The sequence below is a fragment of the Egretta garzetta genome, unplaced genomic scaffold (assembly GCF_000687185.1).
Source record: "Egretta garzetta isolate BGI_Z169 unplaced genomic scaffold, ASM68718v1 scaffold404, whole genome shotgun sequence".
NCBI lineage: Eukaryota > Metazoa > Chordata > Aves > Pelecaniformes > Ardeidae > Egretta > Egretta garzetta.
This window is the reverse complement of record NW_009259323.1, coordinates 650,046-667,201: the sequence shown is the minus strand read 5'-3', so window position 1 is coordinate 667,201 and position 17,156 is coordinate 650,046. Positions and strand designations below refer to the sequence as shown.

General features: G+C 44.4%; 1 protein-coding gene across 3 annotated transcripts in view; it reads left to right on the top strand.

Annotated features, from left to right (window-relative positions):
• PLS3 (plastin 3) overlaps positions 1 to 17,156 on the top strand; it is a 51,454-nt gene that overhangs the window by 32,992 nt on the left and 1,306 nt on the right. For all 3 annotated transcript variants that reach the window (XM_035892176.1, XM_035892174.1, XM_035892175.1), the window contains exons 3-16: positions 3,424 to 3,587; positions 6,243 to 6,372; positions 6,824 to 6,956; positions 8,263 to 8,344; positions 9,010 to 9,175; positions 10,330 to 10,472; positions 11,971 to 12,066; positions 12,595 to 12,790; positions 13,451 to 13,529; positions 14,156 to 14,270; positions 14,388 to 14,521; positions 15,412 to 15,535; positions 16,157 to 16,281; positions 17,111 to 17,156. In XM_035892176.1, coding sequence (XP_035748069.1) covers positions 3,424 to 3,587; positions 6,243 to 6,372; positions 6,824 to 6,956; positions 8,263 to 8,344; positions 9,010 to 9,175; positions 10,330 to 10,472; positions 11,971 to 12,066; positions 12,595 to 12,790; positions 13,451 to 13,529; positions 14,156 to 14,270; positions 14,388 to 14,521; positions 15,412 to 15,535; positions 16,157 to 16,281; positions 17,111 to 17,156 — 1,733 coding nt within the window. The remainder of the gene's footprint in view (positions 1 to 3,423; positions 3,588 to 6,242; positions 6,373 to 6,823; positions 6,957 to 8,262; positions 8,345 to 9,009; positions 9,176 to 10,329; positions 10,473 to 11,970; positions 12,067 to 12,594; positions 12,791 to 13,450; positions 13,530 to 14,155; positions 14,271 to 14,387; positions 14,522 to 15,411; positions 15,536 to 16,156; positions 16,282 to 17,110) is intronic.

The window sequence follows — 17,156 nt, the reverse complement described above, 5'->3', positions numbered from 1 at the left end:
TTTTTTTTTTTTTTTTTTTTTTTTTTTCAGTGAGCAGAGGTAAATCTTCTTTGAACTAGGCACACCCAGAGTGGAATGGTGCTGCTTTGCGGGGGGTGAATGAAACCCTCAAAACAGGCAGATGTTGACCCAGACTGCAGTAAATTCCTGGCATCTGCCCTGAAGCCAGGTTTAATGCTTTGGGCTGAGGTTGAGGTCTGCTGATCGAGTATGGATGGACCAGACAATGGCCTCGGCTTAACTCCTCAGTTGCATTTCAATCAGTGTTTTAAGTTATGGTTTCTGTTCTGCAAGCAAACCAATATAAATGCAAGGCTGGGGATTAATTCCTTGAAACAGATTGTACCCTTAAGACATGCAGGGCTTCATATGTAGAACTGAGCTCTAGACAGGTTTAAGCATCCTTTTACCCATGCATCTCTCCAGTGTATTAGAGATGAGGACTTTGGAGCTTGGTTCCCTGCTGTCTCACCTAACAAGCTTCTGCCTCATGAAATACCATATATCGTGGTTTTCCCTTTCACTTTGGAATAGGCTCAGGCATGGCATGTGCAAGCCTGGTTGAGAAACACTTCTGAATGCTTGAGCTAGACATGTCAAGAGGAAAGCCTTTACCAAATCCGAATCACCATCAGACCCGTGATTCTATCAGGGATACAATATGTATTTTGAAGTCTTAATTTTGTCTGTGCTTTGCCTACTAACATTTGGGTAGATGTAAAAATTTTTTAGGTGGTGGATTGATTGGAAGAAGTGCTGAACAGGTGTTTCTGGATTTACCAGCTTAATTTGGCAGCATGGCAAAGGACTGTGGTTGGTTCAGTGAAGCACAGGCTAAAGCAATGGGTGTTGACCATAGGCATGCTGAGGGTGAAAACAAAGTTTTGGTTTGGGTCCATAGGCCTTTGGGGATTAGCAAATCCCTTGTCTGATTTTCTTCACTGGCTGCGAGGCAGGGAAAAGATGCATATTGTGGAGCTCGATTTAGTAATAAGAAAACTGTAACAGAAGAAGCTGTGATTTATCTAGAGAGGAAATAGTTTGCTGATGACATCTCAGGCTGGACTGTTTAATAAAGCTTGCCTTTGTAAGCTTATATTTTTTTGGAATAAAATTCTGAAATTGAAGGCCAGACAGCAGCCTGTTGCTATCATTAATCATTGGCCCAAACCACTTTATTTCATCAGCATTATTGTAAACACTGACATTTCATATAGTTTAATGTATTTATTAATCCACTGGAATTGATGCTCTTACTTAGTTTGAGACCTAGGGACTGGGGTGTAGGAGGGAGTACAGGCTTGCTCTGTTACTTTGGATGTTTGCCACTAAGCATTTGAAATTCACTTTCTTGCTAACTTATAAAAACAATTTTAAAATCCCATATGCATCTGAAAAATGAGGAAAGTTGGAGTGGTGGTGAGGACATGCTGCTTGCTGGAACATTGCTGTGAAATAAAACCTAAAAACTACCACTGACACTTCATTAAAAGTAAATCGACTGTCAAAATTTGCTGAAAAAAAAAAAAAAAAAAAAAAGGACTTTCGAGCTTACCTGATTGTTTTCAGCTTACCTGATTGTTTTCTTTTATTCTTGAAAGTGTCTGCCTTTAAGCATAAACACTGACCCCAGTGGCTGTGGTGTGGGATCCTCTCTTGAAGCGGCGGCAGCCTGCAGGCTGCGGGGCAGAAGCTGTTGCTTGAGTGGAATTTAACTCTATGGCCTTAGGGAGAGGCTGCTGCCTTATAAATAGCAGAAGAATCCTCCCGTGGGGGATATGGGCAGAACAGTGGCTGGGCGAAGCCGAGCAGGGCTGGGTGCCTTGCAGCACGGTGTGGTTTTGGCAGTCGGTGGTGGCAGGCTGGGCTCAGCAGCACACCATCACCATGCTGGGAGTTCTGGAGGTGGCGGAGAAGGTAGCACAGCTGCTTAAATGCAGAGACTGTTCTCGTTTAGCCTTAAAGGGTTTGGCTGATGTCTTCAGTACAGGCACTGTGTCGACTTTGCAGAGCCTGTGGTTGAATGACGATTGTAGGAGACTGCCAAATCTCCACCTCCTCAGCCCATCCAGGTATTCCCCACCAGCAGCAGTAATCCAGGGTTGCTGTCTCCCCACGGCCTCAGCCCTGGGGCGGGGATGGCAGCTCGGGCACTGTTTTAACTTCCATGGGCTGTCTGTACCACTTGCCTACAGCAAAGGGATTTTAACATCACTACTGAGCCGGTAACAGCACAACATGCCCTGAATCCCTGTCTCTCCAAACATGCTTGGAGGGTCATGCTTACGTCTTGGGATGTAAATCTGGGCCATCTGACTGCTTCAAATGCTCTGGCTGCTCATGGACCCGACTCTGCCAAAGCCTGGGTACCAGCCGTGCTGTGAACCGTGTTGCCTGCTCATCCCATCCTGGTTAGCCTGAGGGAGGAGGCACCCAGCCTGTGCCAGTCCAGGCTGGCAGCAAATCCTCACTGGCCTGAAGAAAGACTAGGGCTGCTGGATTTGCCCTGTGCAGTCAATAGATGCGGTGATGTCCCCAAAGGGTTTGGGATCTGTTGATGTGAAAAGCTCCAGATTCACACTAGATTCTTGTTTTCTTCCCAAATCTAGTAGGCGTTAACATCTTGCTAAGCATGCGGTGCTACTGTGGCTTGGTGGTTGCCTGTCAAAGCAAATGTCCTTGCAGAGCATTCTTGGGCAGTATTAAAATATCTGGCTGCAATTTTCTGTCAGCGATAACTGGGTAACATAATTATCAACATGATAAAAAAATGTAAATGCAGAGCCGACTCAGTGTTTTCAGTTCAGAAAGTAAGAAGTGGTGCTGTGTTTCATTACCATCTATTTTTAAAATGCAAAGCCAGCTGCAGTGAGATGTAAAAAGAAATGCTCTGGAGATCATTTATGAAAATGCAGATGTTCTGTGGTGAAACTTTTACACCAGACTTGGTCGCGTGAGCTGAGAGCCATCCTGGTCAGCTCTGCTTCAAAGTTGCTGCCGCTGCCAAAAGCCAGAGAGATCTCACGGCCTGCGCCGGGACCCTCTATGAGGATGCGTTGTGTGAATTTGCTGCATGCCTTCCATTTCTGGTGTATTCTTGGTGGTGTCTATTGAATAGTGTACTGCTTGGGCTTGGTATTTTTGGTGTGGGCATCCTGCTGTGTGTCCATGTCCTGCATGGATCTTGCTTTCAGCAAATATCGATGCTCTGCACAGTGTGGCCTCAAAACAAGTACACTGTGACGGGCTGCGCTAGAAGATTCTTCTTACCTCCATGTCTTGCAGACATCCCCAGTGCGCAAGTTGCTCTTCATAAAGCACTTTTGAGCATGGGGGCTGTGTTTCTGCCCCACTATTTGGGGCTGGTCCTGTCAGAGTACTGGCATGTTTCTAAAACCTTCTCCTGCCCCTTTTCTTCCTCAGACCTCAACAGCAATGGGTTCATCTGTGACTACGAGTTGCACGAGCTCTTCAAGGAAGCCAACCTGCCTCTCCCTGGGTACAAAGTGAGAGAGATCATCCAGAAGCTCATGATCGACAGCGACAAGAATAAAGATGGGAAGATTAGTTTTGAAGAGTTTGTCTATGTAAGTGGTATTTCTGAATTTCCAACAGCTTGGGGGACCCTTTTTAGACACAGCTGAAGGAAGTGGGTAAAAGAGGTTGAACCTGGCTTCTTGGCTGCTTACCCTAATCCTACTTTTCTTTCTACAAACTGATCGCTTCCGAGGATTTGCCGTGTAAAAGTCAGTTCTTTGTACAAATCTCTGCATATGACCAGTCTTTTGTGCTGCCACTGCCAGCCTTCAAATTTGGACAGAGGGGGGGAATATGTTGGTTTTTAAACAAAACTCAAAAAGAATCCATGTGCTTTTCCTATATGAAAATCTCGCTGGAGGCTGAAAGACCATTTCCACATGAGATGACGACTGGAAAAAAGACTTCCAGTTCTCCAAGGTCACAGTATTGACTGGAAGCTACTCAGCTTTTCCAGGCACATAGATGAATGCTTGTTTTCCCACTGAAGCAGTATAATTTCCTTTCTCAATTTAATGGGACTACAAGTATTTGCTAAAGATTTGAAAGAGCATCAAGACACACTGGGACATTAGACTCAAAAATCAGATCCATTTATTGCCTTAAAAGGGAAGAACAGGAGTAAGGAGATAGATAGAAGCTGAAGGATGGGTCTAACCTTCAGCCTTTTTCTGTAGAAACAGGTCAGATTATTTTTATTTTTTTTTTACTTTTACAAAAGCACAACACTTCTGAGATATTGGGTCAATATCCATCCCTTCATCCTTTTTATACTCTGAATGCTGAAAGAGTAATAAAAGTATGTGCAGTACATTGCGGGAGCTGTTTTCATGTGAACTATTTTTCTTGGTATTTCTTAATTTATCTTCACTTTCTATCCCTTAATTGTTTTCAGAGCCTCTGAACTTTTGAGTTCGGAGTCAACTAGTAAGTTGGAATTTGTTTGCAGTTTGTGAACACTTGCATGCTGGGTGCATGTTTCAGCTGTTGGTTTGAGCTGGTCCGTAACTCTAACTTTGCACTAGGAAGGGAGAAATAGATCTCTTCTGTCACATTTGAATGGTGCCAATGCTCGAGTAAACATGAAACATCTTACGGGACACTAAGCTATATAGTATGAAGCAATGGTTAGTTGTAGGATTTTTACTGCCTGAACTGTTGCTGTTTTCTAACTCTGAGCACTTTTCCTGGGGTTTATGGTACAAAGGATGACATGGACTGGCTGAGGTTGGGGCCAAGTGACTTAGTGGTACCTCAACGTTAAAGCATTTATTTTCAAAGAAGGTATGCAATGCCAGTAATTAGTCCACCAAATTTTAAAATAAATAAATCTGAATCAAAATCCTTATGTTTAAGAACAACCAACCAGAATACCCCAAACTTTTGGGCTCTTGAGCCTTCGCTCAGCTTTACCTGATGGCTGGAGTGAGCAAAACCTCTGTGTGCCATCAGGAGCTTGTTTAACTGCACTGCATCATCATCTTGACCTCCCGCCTTCCCTGTGTTTAAGGGACGGGGAAGATAAGGTCCGGCAGCCAGCAGGCTGGCCCTGTGGTGACACCTCTGCAGCCAGGCGGACAAGTCCCCACCTCTCTCTTTAACAGGAGCACTTTGTTGTTCTGCTTTACAGTGCTGTTTCATTGCCTTTTTCTGGGTGGTGGTTAGAGAACCTGCATTTGTGTTTTCAGCATGGTTGAAACTAATTTGGTTAAGTTTTGAGGGAGTTACAGTAGGCTTTCAAGCCAAGGACAAGAGGAAATGGCCTCAAGTTGTGCCAGGGCAGGTTTGGATTGGATATCGGGAAAAATTTCTTCACCAAAAGGGTTGTTAAGCATTGGAACAGGCTGCCCAGGGAAGTGGTTGAGTCACCGTCCCGGGAGGTATTTAAAAGATGGGCAGACAAGGTGCTTAGGGACAGGGTTTAGTGGTGGGATGGCAGGGTTAGGGTTAATGGTTGGACTTGGTGATCTTAAAGGTCTTTTCCAACCTAAACAATTCTATGATTCTATAACACATTTTTTCTAATAATTGCTCAGTTCTGTAGGACCTCAGGGCCACTAATAGTGACATCCAACCCGCACAAATGGCACGTGTAATCTTTCTGTGCTAAAGCATCTCTTCTGCCCTCAAACATGAGGGTGTTTAGTCCATTAGGCCAAGCCTGCTGTTGGGGGAGAGGGAATCCCTGCCTGGAGCGCTTGTTATTACACATTATTGCAGATTTGACTGTTGGACACTTCAGGAGAATTGTTTCTTGGGTTGTGGACAAAGTCTGTTGTGTGAACTAAAGTCACAGTCACACGAGCATCTGGCTTACACAGAAAGATTAAAATCGCACAGTGGCTTTCTCAACATGGGTCCTGCGGAAACCACTGCATGCGTACCCGCTCTTGGACTGCAGAAGTTTCACGTTGTTTTCTCGTGGTCTCTTGAAACCTACTTGAAAAGGTAAATGTATGTGAGGTACTTCATGCCTAATGCTTCTGTTTCAATAGGCACTTGCAATGTGTGTTTGAGAGAGTGGGACAACTCTCTGCCCGTTATCTATGTTAAATTTAATACCACTACACCCTTGCTGGGCCCTTCACGTTTGCTGATTTTACTACAAAGTTTGCTGTAAAGCTGAGAAGAAATAGCTGCTTCTGTGGTCCTTTCATTTTATGAAGACAAGCTTTTCTTGTCTAACAGAGCACTTTAAATTGTAGATTTTCCAAGAGGTGAAAAGCAGCGATATCGCTAAAACCTTCAGAAAAGCAATCAACAGGAAGGAAGGAATCTGTGCCATCGGGGGGACCTCGGAGCTCTCCAGCGAGGGCACGCAGCACTCCTACTCAGGTACCGCTCTGCCTTCCAGCCCCTCTCCTGGGCGAGTGGAGGCCATGTGCCCAAAGTAGGAGATTCCTACTGCCCTGTACTGTGCTTTTTGTTCTCTGATAGCCGAACGATCTCACGTCAAGGTGAGAGCAGGACAGAATTAGAGGGTAATGCAAGATTAGCAGTGTGTAAATTAAATGTGTGCTTATTTGTTTTGTTAACTGGGCTTGCTGATGAAGTCCTTGTGTCACACTTGACGTTAATAAAGTTGTTAAGTAACAAGTAAATAAAAGGAATATTCTGGTAATTGAAAATGAAAATCATATTTCTTTAAACTTTGTGTGACTGATAAAACAGTGTGGTAATGATAGTGGGGCTTTTATTTCCCTGGGCTATTGTACACTGATTCTTTTGGAAAATCTTTGCTATGTCATGAAAAAGCCTGTATTAAATTTACAATTGGTTATCTTAGAGGAAGAAAAATATGCCTTTGTAAACTGGATAAACAAAGCCCTGGAAAATGATCCCGACTGTAGGCACGTTATTCCAATGAACCCAAATACAGATGACCTGTTCAAAGCTGTGGGAGATGGGATTGTGCTATGGTAAGTCATGATGGCTCCTGAATTTAAAAATAATAAATAAATCACAAAAGTAACTTCCCAAAACTGTAGTTAAGGGAATTTTTATCCTATTCTAGGCTGGTTTTGTGACTAGAGCGTGTGCATAATGCTTTGCACATATAAAAAGGGGCTCAGTCACCCAGGCTTTCATTGCCTTTGTGTGATGCTTCAGCTTTGCCAACTTCATGAGCTGGTGGTTTTGTCTAATGGTTTTGTTTGGGCTTGAGACTGAGTTTGCTGAAGGGGAGAAGGTGCCTTGCGGGAGCAGAAGTTGTCCTGCTGCAAACTCAGCCTGATGCTAGGTAGCTTGGGGAAGGGCAGTTGTGTTAAGAGCTCATTTTCTTGGATGTTTAGACAGACAGTACCCTCTGTGGGAATGTTAGTGACCTTATGAATTAACCCAAAAATGGATTTTCTGGGAATCCTCTTGTTGCTTTTGATAATAGCTGCACTAAGTTAGTAAAGTAACTTAGTTGCTGCATGCTGAAAACAGAAGGCATCCAGGGCTGCTAAACACCAGCCACCTTCTATGTTTGGGGTTTCTTTTGGGTTTGTGTTTTTTGTTTGTTTTTTAAATGTGAGTGAATTAATATAGTGGAGAACTGGATCAGCCTGGAGTTTCAGTAACTCTAACCACACCCAAAAGATGTTTAAAGGGCTGCCCATTGCCTTTCATTTATTTTTTTTTCTTTAGCTTGTGATTATTGTTTTTTAATCATTTTATTTCCCCAGTTTCAAGTTATGTCTTCAGGCGAAGACTGAACTGAGTAGGAAGTAGTTCACAATGTAAAGTAAAAACTTGCCATGTTTTCTGTTGACTAAAGTTTTGTTGCGCTCACGTGCTCCCCACTGAGCTCTCAAAAGTGTTTGTGCTTTTTTTGGGGCAGTTCTTTCTTGCCAGCAGTAGGACACCTTTCCAGCAGGAGGACGTGCATTTTCTTACTACAATCTGCCGTGAATGTCAACAGAGCAATGAGTCTTTGCTAGTTTAGTGACTGCACTGTGAATAATTCATGTGCTCTTTTTGCCCCAGCAGCTGAGATCAGTAGTGGCCAGTAACATGTTTAAGGTTTCAAGCTTAGCTACTAGTTACAAATACATTCTTGATAATGTAAATATTAACTTCTGATTTACACAACCTTGATTTAAAAAAAAAACAAACCACAATACCAAACAGGCAAAAGGAAATGTACTGTGGTGAGTATTGTAACAGTGTTACTCTCAACAGAATTTTGTTGAGATTAAATATTAAATGTTATTCAATTATTATTGTTTTTCTTCCTACCAGCAAAATGATCAATCTTTCTGTTCCGGACACAATTGATGAAAGAGCAATTAACAAGAAGAAACTCACACCATTCATAATTCAGGTATAATACACTTCTGTATTTTTACTGAATTTCCTACTCAGAATTAATGAAGACAGCATGGCGGTTCGAGGCATTATTGTGGAACTCTGGAAAGGAGAGAGTTTTATAACTTGCATTTAATTACTAACGGCAGTTTTGTACTGTGCATAATTGACAGTGCTGTGGGTACAGGTTAAAAGACACAAAAGCTAACTTAATGACAAAATGGGTAAAACGGCTGAAATGCTGCGTGCACCCGATGTTGCTGCAGTGATTATGTACAGTGCTGTCTTTTTTTTAAAACAATATGGTCATTGGCGTTGGCTATCTATGAATCATTTCATAGTATGGCAGGTTGTTTTTGCGAGGGTGCCTCTGTGTGTGTATAACTTAACACCTCTCTAGCCTTATTCTTGTTGACGCCACTAGATGCGAATAACTCAGAGGCTGAAACTAAATACCAGAGGCTGAAATTAAACCCTGGTACCTAGTTCAGTTCTTATTGATTCAGCCTGCTGCCACCACAGCTCCGTTAAAACTTCATCCGGAGAGTGGCTGGGGGCGTTTCCTCTGAGCTGCTGCTGTTGGAGCAAGGACAAGGGGGAAATCTCTGCTCTGCTGGCGCTGGATGAAAGGCAAAGCAGGGTCTCCCCTGGCTGCGTCTCACTCAGCTGTGCTGTTCACAGGAGAACCTGAACCTGGCGTTGAATTCTGCGTCTGCCATCGGGTGTCATGTTGTCAACATTGGCGCAGAGGACTTGAGGGAAGGGAAACCCCACCTGGTCCTTGGGCTTCTCTGGCAGATCATTAAGATCGGCTTGTTTGCCGACATCGAGCTCAGCAGAAATGAAGGTAAATGAAATAAGTAATTACTTCTAAAGCATGAACACTGCGTTGCTTGCGCTGTCACCTCCAGCTGCATCGCTGCCTCTTCCCTCCCCTCCTCTCTGCTGAAAAGGGGGGTACTCGCCTTCGGGGTTCATCAGGGCCCGTGCCATGGTGGGTGCTCTCCAGCTTGTTTATAATTATGAAGCAGGTTCCAGCGGGCGGGTTGTGCCATCCTGGTAACGTGTGTCAGCCTTGAAGAACTGGCTGTACACAAGTCTGTAAGTCAAGATGCATCTTGGCTCAAGCCTTGTGGTGCGGATGAGCACCTTTGCTTTGCGATGCCTTGGTCTGGGCAGGCTCTCCCGGTGTGCTTCAGCCATAGGTACATGCATCCTTTTAGGATTATAGACAGCTGCACATCTTCCTGAAAAAAACCCCAACACCCAAAAAAACCCCCCAACAAACCCCCACGGTTTCAGCTCTTTGGGAATGTGTTCACAATGACTTGGTTCTCCTAAAATCCTCCTTGCTACTGTCAGTGGTGCAGCTGAGCTCTTGCTTCGTTCTCGGTGGTGGGAGAGCTGTGCTGCAGCTCTCCCCCTGTGCTTGCTTGGTCCTGCACAGCAGCCTCCAAAACTGAAACTTTTGAGATCCTTCAGAGTGCTCTGTTATTCCTGCATGGGCTAGCAGACCACCCAGATGGATGGAGAGGCTTCAGTGTCTTTTATTTAAACTTCCCGATTGTGAAGTGGTAACATAGTTTGGCTTAGATTGAAAATTGTGGCAAGGGAAGCATCGGCCAGCTGAAAGGGTGCTTATCTTGGCCTCTCTGACTTTTTTAACAGTGCATATGAAACTGCTTGGAAGCACTTCTTCACTGAGATGGAAGTACATTTACATTTAGCTTACTGTCATCAGCTTAAAAGGCTGCATGTAAAATCCAGAGAATTTTGTTATACAAGAAAATGGGAAATATTTTTACACACGGTTTTCTAGATCATTCATACTCTTCTCTGGGTAACAACCAACTCAGGAAAACTCCGCTAATACCCAGATTGTTTTGACTTAATCAGTTGTTGGTATTGTGTCCGTCCCCCCCCTTCCCCAGCTCTAATTCTGACATGCAGGTTTGCCTGTTGAAAACTCCTTCCTTCCCCTCACAAGCATTTTTCTTCTAGCACTGGCTGCCTTACTTCGTGATGGTGAAAACCTGGAGGACCTTATGAAACTATCCCCAGAAGAGCTGCTCCTAAGATGGGCCAACTTCCACTTGGAAAACGCAGGCTGGCACAAAATCAATAATTTCAGCTCGGATATCAAGGTAGTGAGAGCTCTCCTGGCCTGCATGTGCCTGGGAAAAGGCTGGGAGACAGCCAGGGCCATGCTTGCATGTGGAAATGAGGCCCTTGATCTGCAGACAGGACCTTTCTTAACCTTAATACACTGAGTGGGCTTAACACAGGGGTTTTGTGGATGGTGTACTTAAGGTACTGCAGTGCTGTTCTCTCCTGCAGTGAGGTTCAGCCTGGTGTTGAACTGTCTGAGTGTTTCCTCCAGTGCTAGTGGGATCCTGCAGCAAAGCTGTTACGTGTTTTAATCAAGTAGGAAACTGGTATTACTTATGTGTTTTCCAATGTTCTTAATCCATCTTTTTTGAGGGAAATAACTTTTCAAGGGCATGCAGCTCATTCAGACAGGGTGAAATGCTTAACTGCATCCCTGGAGACCATGACTTCCACACAGTCTTGGCAGGTGATGGCATTTCATCCAGAACGTCATGGGCTAGAGAGAGAAGGGGAAACACGACCCCTTATTCTCTACGCTGGGCTGCGTAGAAATGGGAGCGGGGAGTCTTATAGCTGTTTTTCAGATGTGAGGGGGTGGCCCTTTTCTCTCAGCCCTAGTGACAAATGGAGCGTGGTGACTGCTGGTTGGTGTGGGGTTTTTGGAAATTGGTCTCAGCAGGTTTATGGAGCTGATACACATGGCCAGCAGTTTCAAGGAGGAAGAAGGACTGAAGTGGAATCCACAATAAAGGACTGTTGAGATAGAAAAAAAAAAAAAACACAACTTATAACTGAGGTGCATGGGGAGCCCAGAGCTCCCTTGGGTGTGTGCATGCGTGCGCACACACATGGTCACTCTTATTTTCAGCTTCAAAATTACTTACAGCCTTGCTGATAGCTGTTTGCTTGTCTGGTGCAACCTGTAGGTTGCCAGGATATGCTGAGGTCCTTCTTAGTGCTGAGGACTAGAAGAACTTGTAGTTGATAAATAATTACTGCAGCTATTTGCTCCTCCTAGTTTGTGACCATCCCTGGCTATTCTAAAAGCATCCTGTAAGCTGTTCGAGCTAATGGGCAGGCACAGGAGAAAACATTCAGACTTCTTATAATCAGCTTTTTGCCTGGACTTTATCTTTGCTGAGCCATTTTCATTGTTGCTGTAGCAGTCGGAATGGATTCCTTGTTTAGGGGTTGGGGTCGCCTTGGGGCATCTGGCTGTGGGCAGCATGGGGTCACTCCAGCCATTGGCAAGGAGGCTGCAACACCAGCGCTTGCAGCAAAGGCAGCTTTCAAACAGTTAAAACCCATAATTTTAATCTTAAATATTTCTAACCTTTTCTCTTTCTTTTTCCTTTTCTGCTGCCTGGATTTCTGCCATCATGCTCTCTTTTAAGCTTACAGATTTTGGTAATTCAGTGAAGGTACACAAGCCAATTACGCACAGTGACTTGTTAAAGATGCGCCTGAAATGAATTGTTATGGTGTATTCATTGCTGTCCAGGAGACCTGAATTTTCTTTTTCATCCACTTCAGGATTCCAGAGCTTATTTCCACCTCCTCAATCAAATTGCACCTAAAGGGCAGAAAGAAGGAGAGCCTCAGATCGACATTAACATGTCGGGTTTCAATGTAAGTATTCAGGCTGTCGTGTCCTCGCGCTGTACAATCGCAAACTAAACTACCTGTACCCTGTAATTGCCCCATGACATCTAGGTAACCTGGTATCTTAATTTCTAGAGTGTGTAAAGTGTCATTGGTCATGTGAGCACCTCGGGTCTGTGCTAAATGAGTGGCTGTTGCAGGCCTGATTGCTACCTGCCAGTTAACATATACGATTGAGAAATCATTTGTGGGTTTGCTCCATTTGGGAGCATGCTGGCTTCTGCTTTTGAGTCACCAAGTTCAAAAAGCATAAGAGTTAGAAAACATGTAAATTTGGAAAGCACCATGCTTGGAAAAATACAGAGAAAAAACAAGACAGTTACATCCACAGCAGCATGGATTAGCGTCCATGCTTCATCCCTTTGTTTGATTAATGACTGATGCCTAACGAAGGTGGGTGGCGTTGTGAGATTCTCGGTCGCAGTCAGGAGCTTCCCATCTGCTTTGTAGCTCAATCTCTTCCATGACAGCTCTTGTCTGTTGCATCCCCGGCAGGAAAAGGATGACTTGCGGAGAGCAGAGTACATGCTTCAGCAGGCAGATCGGCTTGGCTGCCGGCAGTTCGTCACACCGGCTGACGTGGTCAGTGGCAATCCCAAACTGAACCTGGCCTTCGTTGCCAACCTGTTCAATAAGTACCCAGCACTTACCAAGCCTGAAAACCAGGACATCGACTGGACCCTGCTGGAAGGTGATGGCCGTATCAATCAGAAAATTAGCAGGAGGGAAATATCTAAAGTAAACTCTTGTGTCACATGAGGCTGTGCCCCGCGGAGGTATCTCCACTGAAGTAACACCTATGATTTGAGGCTTCAGAGCTGCAGTGGTTGTTTACTTGTTTGGGGCAGATGAGAAGGGCGCTGACAGAAAGTTCAGCTGCTCTGACCTTGCTGTGGAGCACTGCCAGCAGCCCTTCAATCCCCATGCCAGGACTTGGGAGCTGTTTTTGCCATTTCCTGCGATGGGCAGGAGCACCTCAGGAATGCAGTGAGATGTTCATGGGAGCACTAATTGTTAGCAGAACCGGGATTAGGGCTTTGGCTGCCTGGCTCCTAGGCAGCAGTTAGCCAACACCTGTGTAGAAGACCTTCATGCTCCTTTTTCTTGCAGAAAGTGCAAAAGGCATGCTCTTCTGAGGCCTGGAGAAATCAAACTGATATGCAAAACTAGATATCAGGGCAACCCTCATCCTTGGAAAAAATTATAGTAGAAAAAAAAAACCAAAACATTTTTCTGCTTGAAAACCTAATTGATGACCTATGCTGCTCAAAGATCCCTGCCTTGCAAGGTGGAAAACCCTGTGCAGCTTTGGGCTTGCAGAAGTTGCATGAACCTATTTTCTCTCATCTAGGAGAGACACGTGAGGAACGGACCTTCCGCAACTGGATGAACTCCCTTGGTGTGAATCCCCATGTAAATCACCTCTATGGGTAAGCATTAGATTCTTGGGAGAGACCCAACTAGATCAGCCTAGAGATGTGCCCACACCAGTGTCCTGTTGCCCACAGTGCTGAGCAAGGAGCTTGAGAAAGGGTGATGGTAGGGAGCAGGAGATGCTTGCTGTACCTTCCCTGCAGTCCATAGCCTAGGGATTTCTGAGCCAGCAATTGGCTTTAAGGGCTGAAGAGACTTAGTTTATTTTCCCCTGTCTTGTGTAAATTGGTACCCTGAGATCCCAATACATTTAGATCTGCTTGAGCAACTGTATTAGGGCAACTGGAACTAAATTCCCTGTCACCTAATTTTAGGGCTTAACCAAGACATCGTAGTTAGGAGGCAAAGATACTCTGGATCCCTGTAGTCAGCAGAGAGAGGTGGCTACCTTTGGATTTTATGTAGCAAAATTCTTCCCTGGATCTGTTGCTCAGCAGCTGGCTGATGTTAAGCTTGGAACATTCTCCTGCCCTGAAAATTACAAAATGTTTTGAATTTTTTTCTCTTTAGGGTTGTTGAAATTGCAACAGCCTGTAAAGAGCAGTAATTATTCATGGTGTGACAAAGTCAGGGTGCATTTAAATCTTGAAACAGTTGGCTTAATCAATGTTTTCCACTTTAGTGATCTCCAAGATGCACTGGTAATACTACAATTATATGAGAAGATCAAAGTTCCTGTTGACTGGAATAAGGTTAACAAGCCTCCGTACCCTAAGCTGGGAGCAAATATGAAGAAGGTAAGCATTTCAAAAGACTTTAAAAGAAACCATAGACACTAAAATTCCTATTTGAAGCTTCCAGTCAAGTGAGTGTATTTGTGAGTGATTTTCTGTTTAAACTCTTTTTCTGTGTAGCTAGAAAACTGTAACTATGCTGTAGACTTGGGAAAGCATCCAGCTAAATTCTCCCTGGTTGGCATCGGAGGACAGGATCTGAATGATGGAAACCCAACGCTGACGCTAGCCTTAGTCTGGCAGTTGATGAGAAGGTAGGACCTGTCTCAAACATGTAAAACTCACAAATGGGTACAGACTTTGGGAAGTTTTTTGCCACGAGAGCACTGCAGCACTGGAACAGGTCACCCAGAAAGGTTGTAAAACCTCTGTCCTTTGGGGGTTTCTGAGACACAGCTGGACAAAGCTGTGGCAGAGCTGATCCTGCTGCATGTGGGAGGCTGGAGCAGAGACCTCTGGAGAACCGGCTGGTGCATCTGTGAACGTCCTGCTGGCCAGCGTCACCTCTCTCTCCCCAGTTCAAGTCTGGTCCACATGGAGAAACCCTAAGCAGGAACATGTACACATCTTTTATGTTCTAATTGGAAATTGAGAGAGAAACATTCCAGGGCTGCTTTATAACCCCCTTCAGCATTGGAATGGGGGAAAGGAGAAACTTAATAATAGATAAAGTTGGTCGTCCTTTTCCTTATCTATTTCTGAAGAATTCTATGATGATGTAAGTACATAATATATATCTGCAAAATAGCTGCATGGTAGCTCCTTATTTGGCATTAGAGGTCAGAATGCTAACTCATGAGTTGATCCACACCTTTTAGGTAATGTGTCAACCCTGTGGAGCAAATGGTTGATGGTGAAACAGTTTAACAAGTGTCCTGAGCCCAGGCAATTTTGTGATCTCATGTTAAAGGACTTGAAAGGCTAGAAGGACAAAATGCTTTAACAGAAAACACATTTCAGATAAGATAGAAGAGTCTTGCTTTCTGCTAAAGGAGTTTTAAAAAAAAAAACAAAACAAAAGCAGAGCTGAGACTATGTGAAGACTTTCCAAGTTGCCATGGGTTCGCATTGCATCCTGCCTGCACGCTCACCGGGGTTTTGCCCAGTCTCTGTGCCTAATCTTGTTCTCTCTGATGGTTCTCAGGTACACACTGAACGTCCTCGAGGACCTGGGCGATGGTCAGAAAGCTAACGATGATATTATAGTCAGCTGGGTAAACCAGACCCTGAAAGAAGCTGGCAAGTCCACCTCCATCCAGAACTTCAAGGTGCAGGTTCCCCTCTTGCATCCAAAAGGAGAGGGGTGCCCAGAAAGTATTTCCTTGCCTGGAGGAACAGCAGGGGCATCTTAGAAAGGGGCTTAAGCAGTACAGGTTTTAATATGTGCTGGGAACAAAGTGGCTTCAAGACTCCAGAGAGGAAACTTTTTAGGGCTGCCCATGGTGGGGAACAGCAGTGGTGGGGAACAGCAGTGGGGCAAGAGGGCTGATGGGGTGGCAGAGGAGGGAAGGATGGGGGGGCTCCAGGGCAGAGGTGGGAGCTGAGATGCTGGCAAGCATAGAGGTTGGAGCTGGCAAGCATTTGTAGGTAAGCATTGTCCCTTGGGGTCTGGTCAGCAGGGCAGACCTGCTGCCTGCACATCTGTTACTGCTTTGCATTTTCAGAGCACTTGCAGTGCATTGGAGTAATGGTCTCATACTACTACCAAAAGAGAAGCAGCAGTTTGATTTTCCCTGTGGTCCAGCTGGGAATAATCACTAACACTGCTGCTTTGAAATGGCTTGTTTAAAGCTTGTTATGTTGCACGTTGCAGAGCAGCTGAATTGAGGTGGGAAGTACGCTTTAAGGATTAGACATTCATCTTTACTTGTCTGCCCCGTATTCTCTAGGACAAGACGATCAGCACAAGCTTGGCAGTTGTGGATTTAATTGATGCTATACAGCCTGGTTGTATCAACTATGACCTTGTAAAGACTGGTCATCTATCGGAAGATGACAAACAAAATAACGCTAAGTAAGTTTGCTATCTCAAAAGCTGTTTTGCATTGGAAGAGCGCACCTTCTATGTGCTGGCCTTAAGCTGCAAGTGGTTTATTACCACAGTTTATTACTGTGGTTTTCAATCTCTTTTAACACTGTAGCCTCTAGACCAGCAGCACTTCTTGAACTCTAATTGCTGTCCTCACCTGTGATGCTGGAGGGAGTAGTTGGCTGAACTCTCTTGCTTTCCGAGAGAAATGCAGAACAACCCGAGCAATTCTTAGCAATGATATTCTGTTTCTTACCTGTTCAGGCATATGAAGTGCTTGGGGGTTTGAAATTGAACCCTTGCATGTCTCGTGTCTCACTGCAGCATCATAGGCTGTCAAGTTTAAAGTATGCCTATTAAAACATGCCTTTGAAATGTGTGTTCTGCAACTGTTCTGCAGTGGCAGAATGACAGCAAAGTTTCTTGCAGGTAACAGTCCTGCTTGATTATTCCTAAAGAGCAAACAGAAGGGGAAATGTAAATGTTAGCTGATTAATCCTTGGTTATGTGTGCTATCTATTAGCCCTAACAAATAATAATTACAATTTTTTTAACTGTTGATGAAGTGGACTTGACATTCAAAGGTCAATTTGCACATTGAAGATGTTTTCCTCTACTGTGGAAAAGGAATACAGCAAAAGATAAAAAAAAAAATTTATAAACCAAACAGATGTGGTGTGATTGGGCTGTTGCACATCTTGAATCATAGTAAAGAGGATAACAGGTGAAATTGTGTTGGGTAGGGCAGGAGCTGACTTGTCATTTATTGGTAACCGTCTCAGTTCTGACCCACTCATCTTCCCGTGGTGAATAGGTATGCTGTGTCTATGGCAAGAAGAATTGGTGCCAGAGTTTACGCT